General features: G+C 49.1%; 1 protein-coding gene across 1 annotated transcript in view; it reads left to right on the forward strand.

Annotated features, from left to right (window-relative positions):
* The first annotated feature begins 14925 nt into the window (after window positions 1-14925).
* LOC145360646 (nuclear receptor ROR-alpha A) overlaps window positions 14926-17281 on the forward strand; it is a 159178-nt gene continuing 156822 nt past the window's right edge. The window contains exon 1 of the mRNA XM_080215994.1: window positions 14926-15046. Coding sequence (XP_080072120.1) covers window positions 15016-15046 — 31 coding nt within the window. The 5' untranslated portion in view covers window positions 14926-15015. The remainder of the gene's footprint in view (window positions 15047-17281) is intronic.

Genomic DNA, 17281 nt, shown 5'->3' on the forward strand with positions numbered 1-17281 from the left:
TGAAGGTGAAAGAGTTTGGACGTCCGTGCCCCCCCGCCCCACTTTCTCCTGGCCACTTCCCTCAGATTGAAGGAGGGTCTAATAACAAGGCGTGAGGGGCTCTGTGAAGATATAGTCCATCCATTTTCTTTATTGCGGCCTCCCCAGGGCCCGACACCATTCATATTGGAGAGCAGAAGATAGCCAAGCAGAGTTGTAGCCGAGCAGAGTTGTAGGCCTCGCTTGCAGCCTCATAGTGAGTTCAGGATGTCAACTTTCCAGAATTGGCCTGGAGTCTCCCCGCAGGAATTCACTACACAGCGCCGGAGAAAATCCAGAACATCAATCACTGAGTCATTAAAATATTCTGTAGTTTTAAGGATTGTCTTTGAATTACGTTTTTATAAAATTCATCCAATTGAGTGATCAAGTGACTATTCACTTTCCAATTGGCATCTGGATGCAGGGCGCCATGAGGGCGGACATCTTGGTGAAGTATTGTGTGGGGGTTGGGACACCATAAAGGTTGACATATTAAGCGTCCAGTGATGGAAATGTGGGAGTGGGCAGCGCAAGGTTGGCCGTGGGCAGCAACCAATGGTTGAAGTGTTGGGGGGGCAGATGGAATGGCAAGGGTGGACATGTTGGGTGAGCAATGGCTGATGTGTGGGGGTGGGCAGCTGCGTAGTCATGATGTGGAGGTGCCGGCTTTGGACTGGGGTCAAAACGGAAAGAAATCTTTCCGTGTCTGCATGGGTTGCCTCCAATTTTGTCACACAGTCCAAAGATGTGTAGGTTAGGTGGACTGCCCATGCTAAAATTGCCCCTTAACATCCCAAGATGTGTAAGTTAGGTGGATTGGCCATGCTAAAATTGCTCCTTAGCGTCCCAAGATGTGTAGGTTAGATGGATTGGCCATGCTAAAATTGCCCCTTAGAACATAAGAACATAAGAACATAAGAAATAGCCCTTCGAGCCTGCCCCGCCATTCAATTAGATCATGGCTGATCTGTTGTGGCTCAGTTCCACTTTCCTGCCCTCTCCCCATAACCCTTAATCCCCTCTCTTATCAAGAACCCATCAACCCGCTTCTTAAAAATATTTAGCGAGGCAGCCTCCACCACTTCAACGGGCAGAGAATTCCAGAGATTCACCACCCTTTGAGTGAAGAAGTTCCTCCTCAACTCCGTTCTAAACCGCCCCCCCTTTATCTTGAGGCTGTGCCCCCTAGTCCTACTGTCCTTTTTGAGCGGGAAGAGTCTCTCCACCTCTATCCTATCCATCCCATTCATCATCTTATACGTCTCAATGAGATCTCCCCTCATTCTTCTAAACTCTAACGAGTACAAGCCTAACATCCCAAGATGTGGAGGTTAGATGGATTGGCCATGCTAAAATTGCCCCTTAACATCCCAAGATGTGTAGGTTAGATGGATTGGCCATGCTAAAATTGCCCCTTAGCATCCCAAGATGTTTAGGTTGGGTGGATTGGCCATGCTAAAATTGCCCCTTTGCATCCCAAGATGTGTAGGTTGGGTGGATTGGCCATGATAAAATGTGTGGGGTTACAGGGATAGATAGGGTGAGGGGAAGTGCCTGGGTAAGGTACTGTGTCAGAGAGACACTGTGCAGACTCAATGGGCCATATGCCCTCTCTCTGCACTGTAGGGATTCTATGAAATAATTGAATGAAGTTAAAACATGTGTTTTAAATTAAACCAGTATTAAATTGCTGGGGGCCAGTTACTGGGGTGGGTCCCCTGTAATTTTTTTAGCCAGTGGTGGGTGGACATGGCAGCCCCGAAAATCAGCACCATGATCTCAAACCAGACCGTGGAACTGAACGTCAACAGAAATCCAGACGGGAAAGCTGGTATCACAGAGCGAGTGTGATGCTGATTTTAAAAACCCACCAGCTTTCCTCGTGTCCTCACCCAGTCTGGGCTCCCTCTCAGACTCCCAGCAAAGTGGTTGACCCTGAGATGCCCTCTGAACTTGGCTAGCGTGCGATTCAGTGATGTGACTGACCTTCGCACGCTCACAGACAGTACTGATGGATCATAAATGTTGCAACAAATAAATGTTGGCCTTGCTGATGATGCCTGCCTTTCGTGAATGAAGAGGAAAAGAGAAATCGCTCATTATCTGGTCACCTTACCGTTTAGAACATAGAACACTACAGCACAAACAGGCCCTTCGGCCCACAAGTTGCGCCGATCACATCCATACCTACCAAGCCATAGACCTATCTATAACCCCCAATCCCATTAAATCCCATGTACTCATCCAGAAGTCTTTTAAAAGACCCCAGCGAGTTCGCCTCCACCACCACTGACGGCAGCCGATTCCACTCACTCACCACCCTCTGAGTGAAAAACTTACCCCTAACATCACTTCTGTACTTTCCTCCCCGCACCTTAAACCTGTGTCCTCTCGTAGCGACCATTTCAACCCGGGGAAATAGCCTCCGAGAATCCACCCTATCTATTCCTCTCAACATCTTATAAACCTCTATCAGGTCGCCTCTCAACCTTCGTCTCTCCAGGGAGAAGAGACCTAGCTCTCTCAACCTATCCTCATAAGGCATGCCTCCCAATCCAGGCAACATCCTTGTAAATCTCCTCTGCACCCTCTCAATAGCTTCCACATCCTTCCTGTAATGAGGTGACCAGAACTGTGCACAGTACTCCAAGTGGGGTCTGACAAGGGTCTTATAAAGTTGCAGCATTACCTCCCGACTCCTAAACTCAATCCCTCGATTAATGAAGGCCAGTACACCATACGCCTTCTTGACCACATCCTCCACCTGCGAGGCCGATTTAAGAGTCCTGTGGACCCGGACCCCAAGATCCTTCTGCTCTTCAACACTGCTAAGACTCCTACCCTTGATATTGTACTCCTGCATCCCATTGGTCCTGCCAAAATGGACCACTACACATTTATCCGCGTTGAAGTCCATCTGCCACTTCTCCGCCCAGTCTTGCATCCTATCTATGTCCCGCTGCAACTTCTGACATCCCTCCAGACTATCCACAACCTTCGTCTCGTTGGCGAACTTACTTACCCATCCCTCCACTTCCTCATCCAGGTTATTTATGAAAATGACAAACAGTGAGGGTCCTAGAACAGATCCCTGGGGCACTCCACTGGTGACCGAGCTCCATGCAGAATGGAGTTTGCGGGATTGAAATTGCCTGCTACATCACGAGAGTAACTACACTTCGGAGAATGATTTCACTGGGTGCAAAGTGTTTTGGAAGGTCTTGAGGTCAGATTAAGCAGTATAGAATCTTATGGAAACTTGTAACATCTGGGGTGGCACGGTAGCACAGTGGTTAGCACTGCTGCTTCATAGCTCCAGGGATCTGGGTTCGATTCCCGGCTCCTCTGTTCATGTCCGTCAATTCTCAAACATCTCCAGTCCAGTGTTCCCCTGTAGCCCACTATCGAAATGAGAAGCAGGAGGAGGCCATTTGTCCCTTCAAACCTGCTCTGCCATTCATTTTGATCATCAAATTCAATATCTTGATCTCCTCCCCCCCCTCCCGATATCTCTTGGTCCCTTCAGTCCCAAGAGCTATACCTAATTCCTTCTTGATATCAGACAAAGTTCTAGCCTCGTCTACCTTCTGTAGGGGCGAATTCCACACATTCACCACCCTCTGGGTGAAGAAATTTATTTTCACCTCAGTCCTAAAAGGTTTATCCTCGTTCCGGACTCCCCCACCATTGGGAATATTCTTTCTGAATCTACCCTGTTTAACTCTGTCAGAACCATAGAACCCTACAGTGCAGACCCATCGAGTCTGCACCAAACACAATCCCACCCAGGCCCTACCCCCATATACTATACCCACTAATCCCACTGCACATCCCTGGACACTAAGGGGCAATTTTAGCACGGCCAATCAACCTAACCCGCACATCTTTGGACTGTGGGAGGAAACCAGAGCACCCGGAGGAAACCCACGCAGACACGAGGAGAATGTGCAAACTCCACACAGACAGTGACCCGAACCGGGAATCAAACCCAGATCCCTGGAGCTGTGAAGCAGCAGTGCTAACGACTGTGTGACACCCCAGATCTTACAAGTTTCTATAAGATCCCCTCTCACTCTTCTAAGCTCCAGTGAATATAATCTTATACCTATCTGTAGATCATTCTCATGGCTTTTATTACATTGCCCATTGTACTTCACCTTGATTTGATTTATTATTGTCACATGCATTCGCATACGGTGAAAAGTATTGTTTCTTGCGCGCTATACAGACAAAGCATACCGTTCATAGAGAAGGAAAGGAGAGGATGTAGAATGTAGGGCGTAGAGAAAGATCAGCTTAATATAAGGTAGGTTCATTTAAAAGTCTGATGGTAGCTGGTAAGAAGTTGTTCTCAAGTTGGTTGGTGTGTGACCTAAGACTGTTGTATCTTTTTTTCTGAGGGAAGAAGGTGGGAGACAATATGTCCAGGTTGAGTGGGGGTCCTTGATTATGCTGGCTGCTTTTCCAAGGCAGCGGGAAGTGTAGAGGCTGTCAATGGATGGGAGGCTGGTTTGCGTGATGGATTGGGCTACGTTGTAGCTTCTTGCGATCTTGCGCAGAGCAGGAGCCGTACCAAGCTGTGATACATCCAGAAAGGACGGTGTATCTGTAAAAGGTGGTGAGAGTTGTAGCTGACATACCAAATTTCCTTAGTCTCCTGAGAAAGTAGGGGCGATGGTGGGCTTTTTTAACTATAGTGTCAGCATGGGGGGGGTCAAGGACAGGTTGTTGGTGATCTGGACACTAAAAACTTTGTTCCCATTGATGTGGACAGGGGCATGTTCTCCTCTCCGCTTCCTGAACTATGACATTGGGTGAGAGATTATTGTCATTGCACAAATTCACAGATAACCCGCACTTCCATCCTCCTCATGTTGTTCGGTGGTCACTTCCAGTTAGATGACTTGGGAAATGTGCCATGAATTCTTTTACACAGTTTGATTGGCTTTTTTGTTTAAATATTTCTGCTTTTTCACCAGCTGCTGCTTGATATCAAAGGGGAGTGTTCCTGGAACTAACCCTGTAGAACCATAGAACATTTACAGCTCAGAAACAGGTCCTCCTTGTCTGTGCCGAACCATTTTACTGCCTTGTCCCACTGACCTGCACCTGGACCATGTCCCTCCACACCACGTACCTGTCCCAGTTTTGCTTAAATGTTAAAAGTGAAGCAGCAGTGCTAACCGCTGTGCCACCCACAGTCTGTTCCATTGCTCATTAAAGTTTATTTATTGGTGTTTATTTATTGCCGCATTTATCACTTTACCCGGCAGCTCATTCCACACTTCCACCACTCTCTGTGTGACGAAACCCCCCCCCCAATACTCCCTTTAAACTTTTCCCCCTTCACCCCTAATCCATGCCCTCTGGTTTTATTTCTCCCCTAGCCTCAGTGGAAAAAGCCTGCTTGCATTCACTCTATCTATAACCATCAAAATCTTATATACACCTCTATCAAATCTCCCCTCATTCTCCAGGGAATAAGGCTTGTACTCGTTAGAGTTTAGAAGAATGAGGGGAGATCTCATTGAGACGTATAAGATAATGAATGGGATGGATAGGATAGAGGTGGAGAGACTCTTCCTGCTCAGAAAGGATAATAGGACTAGGGGGCACAGCCTCAAGATAAAGGGGGGGCGGTTTAGAACGTAGTTGAGGAGGAACTTCTTCACTCAAAGGGTGGTGAATCTCTGGAATTCTCTACCCGTTGAAGTGGTGGAGGCTACCTCGCTGAATATATTTAAGTCACGGGTAAATAGGTTTCTGATAGACAGGGGAATTAAGGGGAGAAAGCGGGAAAGTGGAACTGATCCACTTCAGATCAGCCATGATCTTATTGAATGGCGGGGCAGGCTTGAAGGGCTAGATGGCCTACTCCTGCTCCTATTTCTTATGTTCTTATGAATAAAGTCCTAACCTATTCAATCTCTCTCTGTAACTCAGCTTCTCAAGTCCCGGCAACATCCTTGTGAACCTTCTCTGCACTCTTTCAACCTTATTAAGATCCTTCCTGTAACTAGGTGACCAAAACTGCACACAATACTCGAAATAAATAAATGAGGAAAAAAATGTTGATTTTTCTGTCTTGCTTCTAAGTAGTGCGTAGATTCACATGTTCCCACAATTCCATCTGACAGGTCTTGCCCACACACTCAATCAATCTATATTTCCATTTCTACGTGTTATTCTTTCTTTCTTCGCAGTCTTGTTTGCTCGAGTTTGCTTTGCCAAGTAATGCTGTAACGTCAGCACATTAGACTTGATCCATTCAGATCAGGTCATTGATACAAATAGTAAAGAGCTGAGAATGCACGCCACCCAATCAGAGAGAGGCACCGTGTCAACCAATCAGGGACAGACACCCAACGAACCAATCAAAGAGAGAGAGAGAGACACTGGATGACCCAATCAGAGAGAGGAATGGTACTATAGGGGGGATGAACACTGCACCAATGAAATAAGAACATAAGAAATAGGAGCAGGAGTCGGCCATCTAGCCCTTCGAGCCTGCCCCGCCATTCAATAAGATCATGGCTGATCTGTCGTGGCTCAGTTCCACATTCCCGCCCTCTCCCCATAACCCTTAATCCCCTCACTTATCAAAAACCCATCAACCCGCGTCTTAAAAATATTTAGCGAGGCAGCCTCCACCACTTCAACGGGCAGAGAATTCCAGAGATTCACCACCCTTTGAGTGAAGAAGTTCCTCCTCAACTCCGTTCTAAACCGGCCCCCCTTTATCTTGAGGCTGTGCCCCCTAGTCCTATTATCCTTTCTGAGCAGGAAGAGTCTCTCCACCTCTATCCTATCCATCCCATTCATCATCTTATACGTCTCAATGAGATCTCCCTTCATTCTTCTAAACTCTAACGAGTACAAGCCTAGTTTATTCAGCCTCTCCTCATAACTCAACCCCCTCAACTCCAGTATCAGCCTAGTAAACCTCCTCTGCACTCCCTCCAAGGCCAAAATATCCTTGCGTAAGTACGGCGCCCAAAACTGCACACAGTACTCCAGCTGCGGCCTCACCAATGCCCTATACAGCTGCAGCAAGACCTCCCTACTTTTATATTCAATCCCCCTTGCTATGAAGTCTCTCCACCTCTATCCTATCCATCCCATTCATCATCTTATACGTCTCAATGAGATCTCCCCTCATTCTTCTAAACTCTAACGAGTACAAGCCTAGTTTATTCAGCCTCTCCTCATAGCTCAACCCCCTCAACTCCGGCATCAGCCTAGTAAACCTCCTCTGCACTCCCTCCAAGGCCAAAATATCCTTGCGTAAGTGCGGCGACCAAAACTGCACAATGATAAGACAGTGTTGGTCGCATTATCATTGTTAATAATAGCAAGGAATGAATTTTTAAGCATAATAATTGAACAGTATCTTTTTTCTCATGTGATGCTGCCTTCGTTTGGTTAGGATAGCATTTATTGCCCATCCTTAATTGCCCTTGAGGAGGTCGTGGTGAGCTGCCTACTTGAACCGCTACAGTCCATATGTAGGTACACCCTTTGTGCTGTTAGGTTTAGGTTTATTTATTTAGTGTCACAAGTTGGCTTACATTAACACCGCAATGAAGTTAAGGGAGGGAGTTCCAGGATTTTGACCCAATGAAGGAACAGTGATTATATTTCCAAGTCAGGATGGTGAGTGGCTCGGAGGGGGAACTTGCAGGTGGTGGTGTCCCCATGTGTCCTAGGAGAGATCACAGGTTTGGAAGGTACTAGCTGAAGATCATTCATCAGTGCTGAGGATGGCAGAGTGGTTAGCACTGCTGCCTCGCAGCACCTAGTTCCCGGGTTCGATTCCCAGCTTGGGTCAGTGTTTGTGCGGAGTCTGCACATTCTCCCTGTATCAGTATGGGTTTCCTCTGGGTGCTCCGGTTTCCTCCCACAGTCTGAAAGACATGCTGGTTCGGGTGCGTTGGCCCTTGGAATTAGCATTGGCTAAATTCTCCCTCAGTGTACCCAAACAGGCGCCGGAATGGTCAATTTTCACAGTAACTTCATTGCAGTGTTCATGTAAGCCTACTTGTGACACCAATAAATAAACTTCAGTGAGCAATGGAACAGGCTGTGGGTGGCACGGTGGGTTAGCACTGCTGCTTCACAGCTCCAGGGTCCTGGGTTCGATTCCCGGCTTGGGTCACTGTCTGTGTGGAGTTTGCATATTCTCCCTGTGTCTGCATGGGTTTCCTCCGGGTGCTCCGGTTTCCTCCTACACTCCAAAGATGTGCAGGTTAGGTTGATTGGCCATGCTAAGAAATTGCCCCTTAGTGTCTAGGGATGCGTAGGTTAGAGGGATTAGCGGTTATAATATGCAGGGATAGGGGGGTTGGGCCTGGGTTCGGTACAGACTCGATGGGCCAAATGGCCTCTTTCTGCATTTAGAACATCAAACCCTACAGTGCAGAAAGAGGCCCTTCGGCCCATCGTGTCTGCACCGACTACAATCCCACCCAGGCCCTATCCCCATATATTTACCCACTAATCCCTCTAACCTAAACATCCCAGGACACTAAGGGGCAATTTTAGCATGGCCAACCAACCAACCAACCAATTTTGGCATGGCCAACCAACCAACCAATTTTGGCATGGCCAACCAACCAACCAATTTTGGCATGGCCAACCAACCAACCAACCAATTTTGGCATGGCCAACCAACCAACCAACCAATTTTGGCATGGCCAACCAACCTAACCCGCACATCTTTGGACTGTAGGTTCTATGACGATGATGAGGCTCAAGGAGGTAAATGGCCTCCTTCTGTGTCTACGTCGAGTTAGGTGGTGGGACCTCAGGCTGGTGAGATGAGTGGGTCACAGGCTAGTGACCCACTCATCTAATGGGTCACAGGATTGAAACTGGGCTTGTTCACTAACCATGACCCCAGGAATAAGATTCAATACAAGCTGAATATTTCATCATGTGTTATAGAAAATGCTTAAACATTTATTAATAGAAATGTCATCAACTCCAAACGATAACACAGAGGGAGCGCACAGCTTTAACAGTGAATATTGGCAGCAATGTACCTGTGGGTCTGTACTCGTTAGAGTTTAGAAGGCTGAGGGGGGATCTTATAGAGACTTACAAGATAATGAATAGGGTAGAGGTAGAGAGATTCTTCCCGCTTAGAAAGGACAGCAGGACTAGAGGGCACAGCCTCAAGATAAGGAGGGGGTAGTTTAGAACGGAGTTGAGGAGGAACTTCTTCACTCAAAGGGTGGTGAATCTCTGGAATTCTCTGCCCGTTGAAGTGGTGGAGGCTACCTCGCTGAATATATTTAAGTCACGGGTAGATAGGTTTCTGATAGACAGGGGAATTAAGGGTTATGGGGAGAAAGCGGGAAAGTGGAACTGATCCACTTCAGATCAGCCATGATCTTATTGAATGGCGGGGCAGGCTCGAAGGGCTAGATGGCCGACTCCTGCCCCTATTTCTTATGTTCAATCAGTACCCACCTCACTTCCCTCACCCCTCGCTTTATGTGTGAATCATTCCGGTGGGAAAAAAAACTACACGGATGGAAATCAGTGCAATCTGGCAACCCTGTGCATGGGCAATGGTGAACAAAATGTCTCGTGGGGCCGCACTGAGAGCCCAGATAGTCATAGTATCCCCACAGTGCAGAGGGAGGCCATTTGGCCCATCGAGTCTGCACTGACCACAATCCCACCCTATCCCTATAACCCCTCATATTTGCCCTGCTAATCCCTCTGACACTCAGGGGCACATCCAACGCACCTAACCCACACATCTTTGGGGGTGTGGGAGGAAACCCACGCAGACACGGGGAGAATGTGCAGACTCCGCACAGACAGTGAGCCGAGGCCAGAATTGAACCCGGGTCCCTGGTGCTGTGAGGCAGCGGTGCTAAACCAAATGGACCACACGTGAACCCCGACCGTAAGATATAGGAGTCAAATTAGGCCATTCGGCCCACCATTCGATCATGGCTGACAAGTTTCTCGGCCTCATTCTCCTGCCTTTTTCCCCCTAACCCTTTACCAATCAAGACCCTCTCTATCTCCGTCTTAAACACACCCAGTGACCCGGCATCCTCTGTGGCGATGAATTCCACAGGTTCGCCACCCTCTGGCTGAAGGAATTCCTCCGCGCCTCGCTTCTAAAGGGCCATCCCTTCGCTCCGAGGCTGTGCCCTCGGATCCCCGTCTCTCCCGCTCGTGGGAACGCCTTCCCCCACATCCACTCTATCCAGTATTCCGTTAGTTTCAACGAGGTTCCCTCCCCCTCGTCCTTCCCCCACTCCCCACAGATTGCCCACCGTTGAGTTAGAGGATGGGGAGGGATTGAACCTCACTGAGAGTGTTAGTCCTACCCAGCGTGAATGAAAGCTCAGAGCGCCCACGATATACAGTAATGAGGACATTGATCGCTCCAATGCCAGCTATCGAAGGACAGCCTAGAGGGCCACCAATTTATTCCAATCAGCAGAGAACTTATCAATAAAAGAATCAATACAACTGAAGAATAAAATTTGGTTATGTGTTTGCAGTGAGTGAGGAATGGAAACTTTCTTCCTAATTTTAGAAAGCAGGCTCCAGTTTCTCTTCTGCTCGATGGGCTGAATGGCCTCTTTCACTGTAGGGATTCTAGGTCGCACTCAATGTTAAATCTCCCGCTCTGATCCAGCTGAGTGATATTGCTGTGGATTCTCATCTCTGACTGCCCCCACTCCGTGTCATGGTCATTTCAGTGCACAGTTAGAGTCCACCGCATTGCTGTGGCTCTGGGGTCACATGGATATCAGAGCAGAAGATGACCAATTTTACCGCACAACTGCCCAAATCTCCCCGCGTCGGCCCTTCTAAGGGCGTGTGTGAGAGAGAGAGAGAGAGAGAGAGAGAAAGAGAGAGAGAGAGAGAGCATGAGAGAGAGCGAGAGAGAGCATGAGAGAGAGCATGAGAGAGCATGAGAGAGAGTGAGAGAGAGCATGAGAGAGAGTGAGAGAGAGCATGAGAGAGAGCGAGAGAGAGCATGAGAGAGAGCGAGAGAGAGCATGAGAGAGAGCGAGAGAGAGCATGAGAGAGAGAGCATGCAAGAGAGCAAGAGAGCATAAGAGAGAGAGAGCGCACATGAGAGAGAGAGCATATGAGAGAGAGCATTAGAGAGAGAGAGAGCGTATGTGAAAGAGAGAGAAAGCATGAAAGCGAGTGTGTGTGAGAAAGAGAGTGAGAAAAAGAGAGCATGTGTGTGAGAGAGAGAATGTGAGTGTGTGAGAGCATGAGCATAAGAGAGAGACAGCATGAGAGAGGGAGAGCGCATGAGAAAGAGAGAGCATGAGAGAGAGTGTGTGTGCATGAGAGAAAGACCATGAGAGACTGTGGGAGAGAGAGAGTGTGTGTGTGTGTGTGTGTGTGTGTGTGTGAGAGTGAGAGAGTTGTGTGTGTGTGTGTGTGTGTGTGTGTGTGTGTGTGTGTGTGTGTGTGTGTGTGTGTGTGAGAGAGTGAGAGAGCATGTGAGAGAGTGTGTGAGAGCGAGAGAGTGTGTGTGAGAGAGAGAGTGTGTGTGAGAGAGAGAGAATGTGTGTGAGAGTGTGTGTGTGAGAGCAAGAGTTGTGTGTGTGTGTGAGAGCAAGAGTTGTGTGTGTGTGTGAGAGCGAGAGTTGTGTGTGTGTGTGAGAGCGAGAGTGTGTGTTTGAGAGAGAGTGTGTGTGTGTGTGAGAGAGAGAGTGTGTGTGTGTGTGAGAGAGAGAGTGAGAGTGAGAGAGTGTGTGTGAGAGTGAGAGAGTGTGTGTGTGCGAGAGTGAGAGTGTGTGTGAGAAAGAGTGTGTGTGTGAGAGTGAGAGAGCATGTGTGTGAGAGAGAGTATGTGTGAGAGAGTGAGAGAGCATGTGTGTGAGAGAGAGTGTGTGTGAGAGAGAATGTGTGTGAGAGAGAGTGTGTGTGAGAGAGAATGTGTGTGAGAGAGAGTGTGTGTCTGTGTGTGAGAGAGAGTGTGTGTGTGTGAGAGAGTATGTGTGAGAGAGTATGTGTGAGAGAGTATGTGTGAGAGAGTGAGAGAGGGTGTGTGTGTGAGAGAGAGAGTGTGTGTGAGCGAGAGAGTGTGTGTGAGAGAGAGAGTGTGTGTGAGTGTGTGTGAGAGAGACAAAGCGTGTGTGAGAGAGAGAGTGTGTGTGTGAGAGAGAGAGTGTGTGTGAGAGAGAGAGTGTGTGTGAGTGTGTGTGAGAGAGACAAAGCGTGTGTGAGAGAGAGAGAGTGTGTGTGTGAGAGAGTGTGTGTGAGAGAGACAAAGCGTGTGTGAGAGAGTATGAGAGAGAGTGTGTGTGTGAGAGAGAGAGAGTGTGTGTGAGAGAGAGTGTGTGAAAGACAGAGAGTGTGTGAGAGACAGAGAGAGTGTGTGAGAGAGAGACAGTGTTTAAGAGAGCAAGAGAGTATGTAAGAGACGAGGGAGTGCTTGAGAGAGAGTGAGGGAGTGTGTGTGAGAGAGTTCAAGAAAGAGCGAGAGAGTGCATGAGAGAGCGAGAGACTGTGTGAGAGAGTGTGAGACAGCGAGAGTGTGTATGTAAGAGAGAGTGCATGAGAGAGAGCGAGAGTGCTAGAGAGAGTGAGAGTGTGTGAGAGCAAGGGAGTGCGTGAGAGAGCGAGAGAGTGTGTGAGAGAGCGAGAGTGTGTGAGAGAGTGCATGAGAGTGAGTGTGTGTGAGAGAGTAAGTGTGTGTGTTTGTGAGAGAGAATATGTGTGTGAGAGAGTGAGAGTGCGTGTGTGTGTGTATGTGTGTGTGAGAGAGAGAGAATGTGTGTGTGAGACAGAGAGAGCGTGTGTGTGAGAGAGCGAGAGAGTGCATGAGGGAGAGTGTGCGTGTGAGAGAGTGCGAGAGAGAGCAAGAGAGTGCATGAGAGACGAGAGAGTACATGCAGAAAGTGAGAGTGCGTGAGAGCGAGAGAGTGCATGAGAGAACGAGTGTGTGAGAGAGATAGTGCATGCATGTGTGTGTGAGAGAGAGTACATATGTGTGTGAGAGTGCATGTGTGTGTGTGACAGAGAGAGTGTGTGTGTGTGTGTGTGAGAGTGCATGTGTGTGTGAGAGAGAAAGTGCGTGCGTTTGTGTGTGTGTGTGTGTGTGTGAGAGAGTGTGGGTGTATGTGAGAGAGTGTGTGTGCGTGAGAGTGCATTGTTGTGAGAGTGCATGTAAGGGAAAGAGTGTGTGTGTCTATGTGTGAGAGAGAGAGTGTGTATGTGTGTGTGAGAGCAAGAGTGTATGTGTGTATGTGAGAGAGACTGTGTGTGAGAGAGACTGTGTTTGTGCGTGAGAGAGCGAGTGTGAGTGTGTGTGTATGTGTGTGAGAGAGAGAGCAAGAGTGTATGTGTGTATGTGAGAGAAAGCATGTCTGAGAGAGAGTGTGTGTGTGTATGTCTTTGTATGTGTGTGTATGAGAGAGTGTGTGTGGGAGAGTTTGTGTGTGGGGGAGAGTGTGTGTGCGGGAGAGAGAGTGCATATGTGTGTGGGAGAGTGCGTGTGTGTGTGTGGGAGAGTGTGTGTGTGTGGGAGAGAGAGTGTGTGTGGGAGAGAGAGTGTGTGTGTGAGAGAGAGTGCGTGTGTGTGTGGGAGAGTGTGTGTGTATGTGTGGGAGAGTGTGTGTGTGTGTGTGGGAGAGTGCGTGTGTGTGTGTGTGAGAGACTGCGTGTGTGTGAGAGACTGCGTGTGTGTAAGAGAGTGTGTGTGTGTGAGAGAGAGTGCATGTGTGTGTGGGAGAGTGCGTGTGTATGTGTGGGAGAGTGTGTGTGTGGGAGAGTGTGTGTCTGTGTGAGAGAGAGTGTGTGTGTGTGAGAGAGTGTGTGAGAGAGAGAGTCTGTGTGTGTGTGGGAGAGTGCGTGTGTGTAAGAGAGAGTGTGTGTGGGAGAGAGTGCATGTGTGTGTGGGAGAGTGCGTGTGTATGTGTGGGAGAGTGTGTGTGTGGGAGAGTGTGTGTGTGTGTGTGTGTGAGAGAGAGTGTGTGTGTGTGTGAGAGAGTGTGTGAGAGAGAGAGTCTGTGTGTGTGTGGGAGAGTGCGTGTGTGTGTGTGAGAGAGAGTGTGTGTGTGTGTGTGAGAGAGAGTGTGTGTGTGTGTGAGAGAGTGTGTGAGAGAGAGAGTCTGTGTGTGTGTGGGAGAGTGCGTGTGTGTGTGTGAGAGAGAGTGTGTGTGTGTGTGTGAGAGAGTGTGTGTGTGTGTGTGAGAGAGAGTGTGTGTGGGAGAGAGTGCATGTGTGTGTGGGAGAGTGCGTGTGTATGTGTGGGAGAGTGTGTGTGTGGGAGAGTGTGTGTGTGTGTGTGTGTGTGAGAGAGTGTGTGTGTGTGTGAGAGAGTGTGTGAGAGAGAGAGTCTGTGTGTGTGTGGGAGAGTGCGTGTGTGTGTGTGAGAGAGAGTGTGTGTGTGTGTGTGAGAGAGAGTGTGTGTGTGTGTGAGAGAGTGTGTGAGAGAGAGAGTGTGTGTGTGTGTGGGAGAGTGCGTGTGTGTAAGAGAGAGTGTGTGTGTGGGAGAGTGCGTGTGTATGTGTGGGAGAGTGTGTGTGTGGGAGAGTGTGTGTGTGTGTGTGAGAGAGTGTGTGAGAGAGAGAGTCTGTGTGTGTGTGTGGGAGAGTGTGTGTGTGTGTGGGAGAGTGCGTGTGTGTGTGGGAGAGAGAGTGTGTGTGTGCGTGTGTGAAAGAGAGTGTGTGTGTGTATGTGTTTGTATGTGTGTGTGTGTGTGTGTGGGAGAGAGAGTGAGAGGGAGGTGTATCTTGCTGCGTAGCTGCTGTGTGGCTCAGGCTGCAGTGAGGGGCAGGCTGGAGGTAGATCGCTGGGCACAGTGAGAGCTCCTCTCTCTCTCTCTCTCTATCTTGCTGCCAGTCAGGGGCAGTGGGTGGAGAATGAGCAGATTAGAGGCTGTGTGACTGGGTCACGTGCATTCTCAGATGGCTGGGTGTTATCGGCCAGTACTGCAGAGCACAGCTGCTAAAAAGGCAGAGGAAGACTGGAGCATGAGCTAAACCCTGGAGGCAGCAAATGATGTATTTTTTATGCTCAGCTATGAAAGGTATGTGCGAGAAGCTGTGACTGTGACGGGCTGCGAGGCAGCTGATTTAAGATGGTTCATCTTCAGCATTTAGGACTTGCCTCTTGGAGTCCTGCTGTGCAGGGTTCCTGTTGCTGTTACAGGCTGGGCACTGGTTCTAAGGTGTGCACTGGTGGGGGTTGGGGGTTGGGCAGAGGAACGCCCTTAGCTTTTCCAGATACCCCCCTGTGGAGGCGGCGAGAGGTTCCTGGAATGGAGCTGCCCAGATGAAGTGTCAGCTTCCCCGGGGGGGGCTTTGCCCCACGTTTGGGATCGCGGGTGATATGAAACTCGCGTTCGGGGCGAGCCTCCCCTCTCAACTGTACTTCTCGGAGCCCAGGGACGGAGAGATGTGGTGCGGGCAGCGTGGCACAGTGGTCAGCGCGCGCCGCTGCCTCACTGGCGCCAGGGACCCGGGTTCGATCCCGGCGCTGTGCGGAGTTCGCACCCTCTCCCCGTGTCTGCGTGGGGTTCCCTCCCACAGCCCAAAGTTGGGTGAACCGGCCAGGCTACGTTACCGGGATGCGTTAAGTTGGGGGGATCGGCGGGGTAAATATGTGGGGTTACGGGGGTATGGGGCCCAGGTGGGGTTGTTGTCAGCACAGATTCGATGGGCTGACTGGCCTCCGTCTGCACTGTAAGGATTCTGGGTTGACGGGATGTGAGTTATTTGGGCTCCTACCTGATACGATAAGGAGTAGAGTTTGGAGTCGGATTCTTGAGCCTGGCGCAGTCCGATTACACAGCGGGCACGACCCGATCCAAAATATTCAAGCCCCATTCAGTCAGAGGGAGGAATAAGTTATCTTTTTTCACCTCCCCCGGTTGTGGGGGAGTGCAGTCAGTTAGTCCTGTTTGGTCCAAGTATTTTTCACCCAACGCTATTTGAACTCTGCCCTCCGGATATTCCGACAGTCTTGGATATATTTTTTTTGCAGTGGGGTGGTGGGGGGGGCGGTGGGATTCGCCACACATTACATCCTGACAGCGCAGACTCTCATTTAATGGGGATATAAATCAGAGAAGGGTGGATGTGTCAGCTCAGGGGCATCGTAAACACAGCAGGCCAACCTCTGTGGCCTGTTCCCCAGGCTAAGCACCTGTCAGGAGTGATAAACTGGAACAGCAGACTCGTAAAACTCCCCTTCTGATCTCCCGGGCATCAGATGCTGTGTTGGCTCGGAGTTATATATAAACATGGTTTGTGACTCTGTGCGTGTGTGTAAGGGTGTTTGTGCGAGGGTGTTAGTGTTTGTGAGTGCGTGTGAGAGAGAGTGTTGCTGTGTGTATGTGGGTATTTGTGAGTGTCAGTAAGTGTGAGCTGATTGTGTATCTGTGTACGAGTGTGTGCGTGTACAAGTGCGAGTGTGTTTGTGTGTGAGTGTGTGTGTGAAATGAGAGTGTGTGTTGCGGTGAGTTTGTGTGTATTTGTGCTTGTACACGAGTGTATGTTTGTCCTTGTGCATGTGTGTGCGTAAATGGCTGTGCGTGTGAGGGTGTTGCTGTGTATATGTGTGTTTGTGCTTCTACATGCATGTGTGTAAATGTGTGTGCATGTAAGGGTGTTGCTGTGTGTGTGTGTTTGTGCTTGTACACGTGTGTGTGAATGTCTGTGCTTGTACATGTGTGTGTGAATGTCTGTGCTTGTACACGTGTGTTTGAGTGCTTGTGCTTGTACACATGTGTGTGACTGTTTGTGCTTGTACACGTGTGTGTGTGACTGTTTGTGCTTGTACACGTGTGTATGAGTGTTTGTGCTTGTACATGTGTGTGTTTGTGCTTGTACACGTGCATGTGTTTGTGAGTGTTTGTGCTTGTACATGTGTGTGTGTGTGAGTGTCTGTGCTTGTACACGTGTGTGTGAGTATCTGTGCTTGTACACGTGTGTGAGAATGTCTGTGCTTGTACACGTGTGTGTGTCTGTGTTTGTACACGTGTGTGAGTGTTTGCGCTTGTACGTGTGTGTGTGAATGTCTGTGCTTGTACACGTGTGTGTGTGAATGTCTGTGCTTGTACACGTGTGTTTGAGTGCTTTTGCTTGTACACATGTGTGTGTGTGTGTTTGTGCTTGTACACATGTGTGTGTGAATGCCTGTGCTTGTACACGTGCATGTGAGTGTGCTTGTATGTGTGTGTGTGTGTGTGTATTGCTGTACACGTGTGTGTGTATGTGTGTGTGTCTGTGCTTGTACACGTGTGTGTATGCATTGCTGTGAG

Source organism: Carcharhinus amblyrhynchos, chromosome 32 (genome assembly GCF_965287045.1).
Source record: "Carcharhinus amblyrhynchos chromosome 32, sCarAmb.v2.hapA, whole genome shotgun sequence".
Classification (NCBI taxonomy): domain Eukaryota; kingdom Metazoa; phylum Chordata; class Chondrichthyes; order Carcharhiniformes; family Carcharhinidae; genus Carcharhinus; species Carcharhinus amblyrhynchos.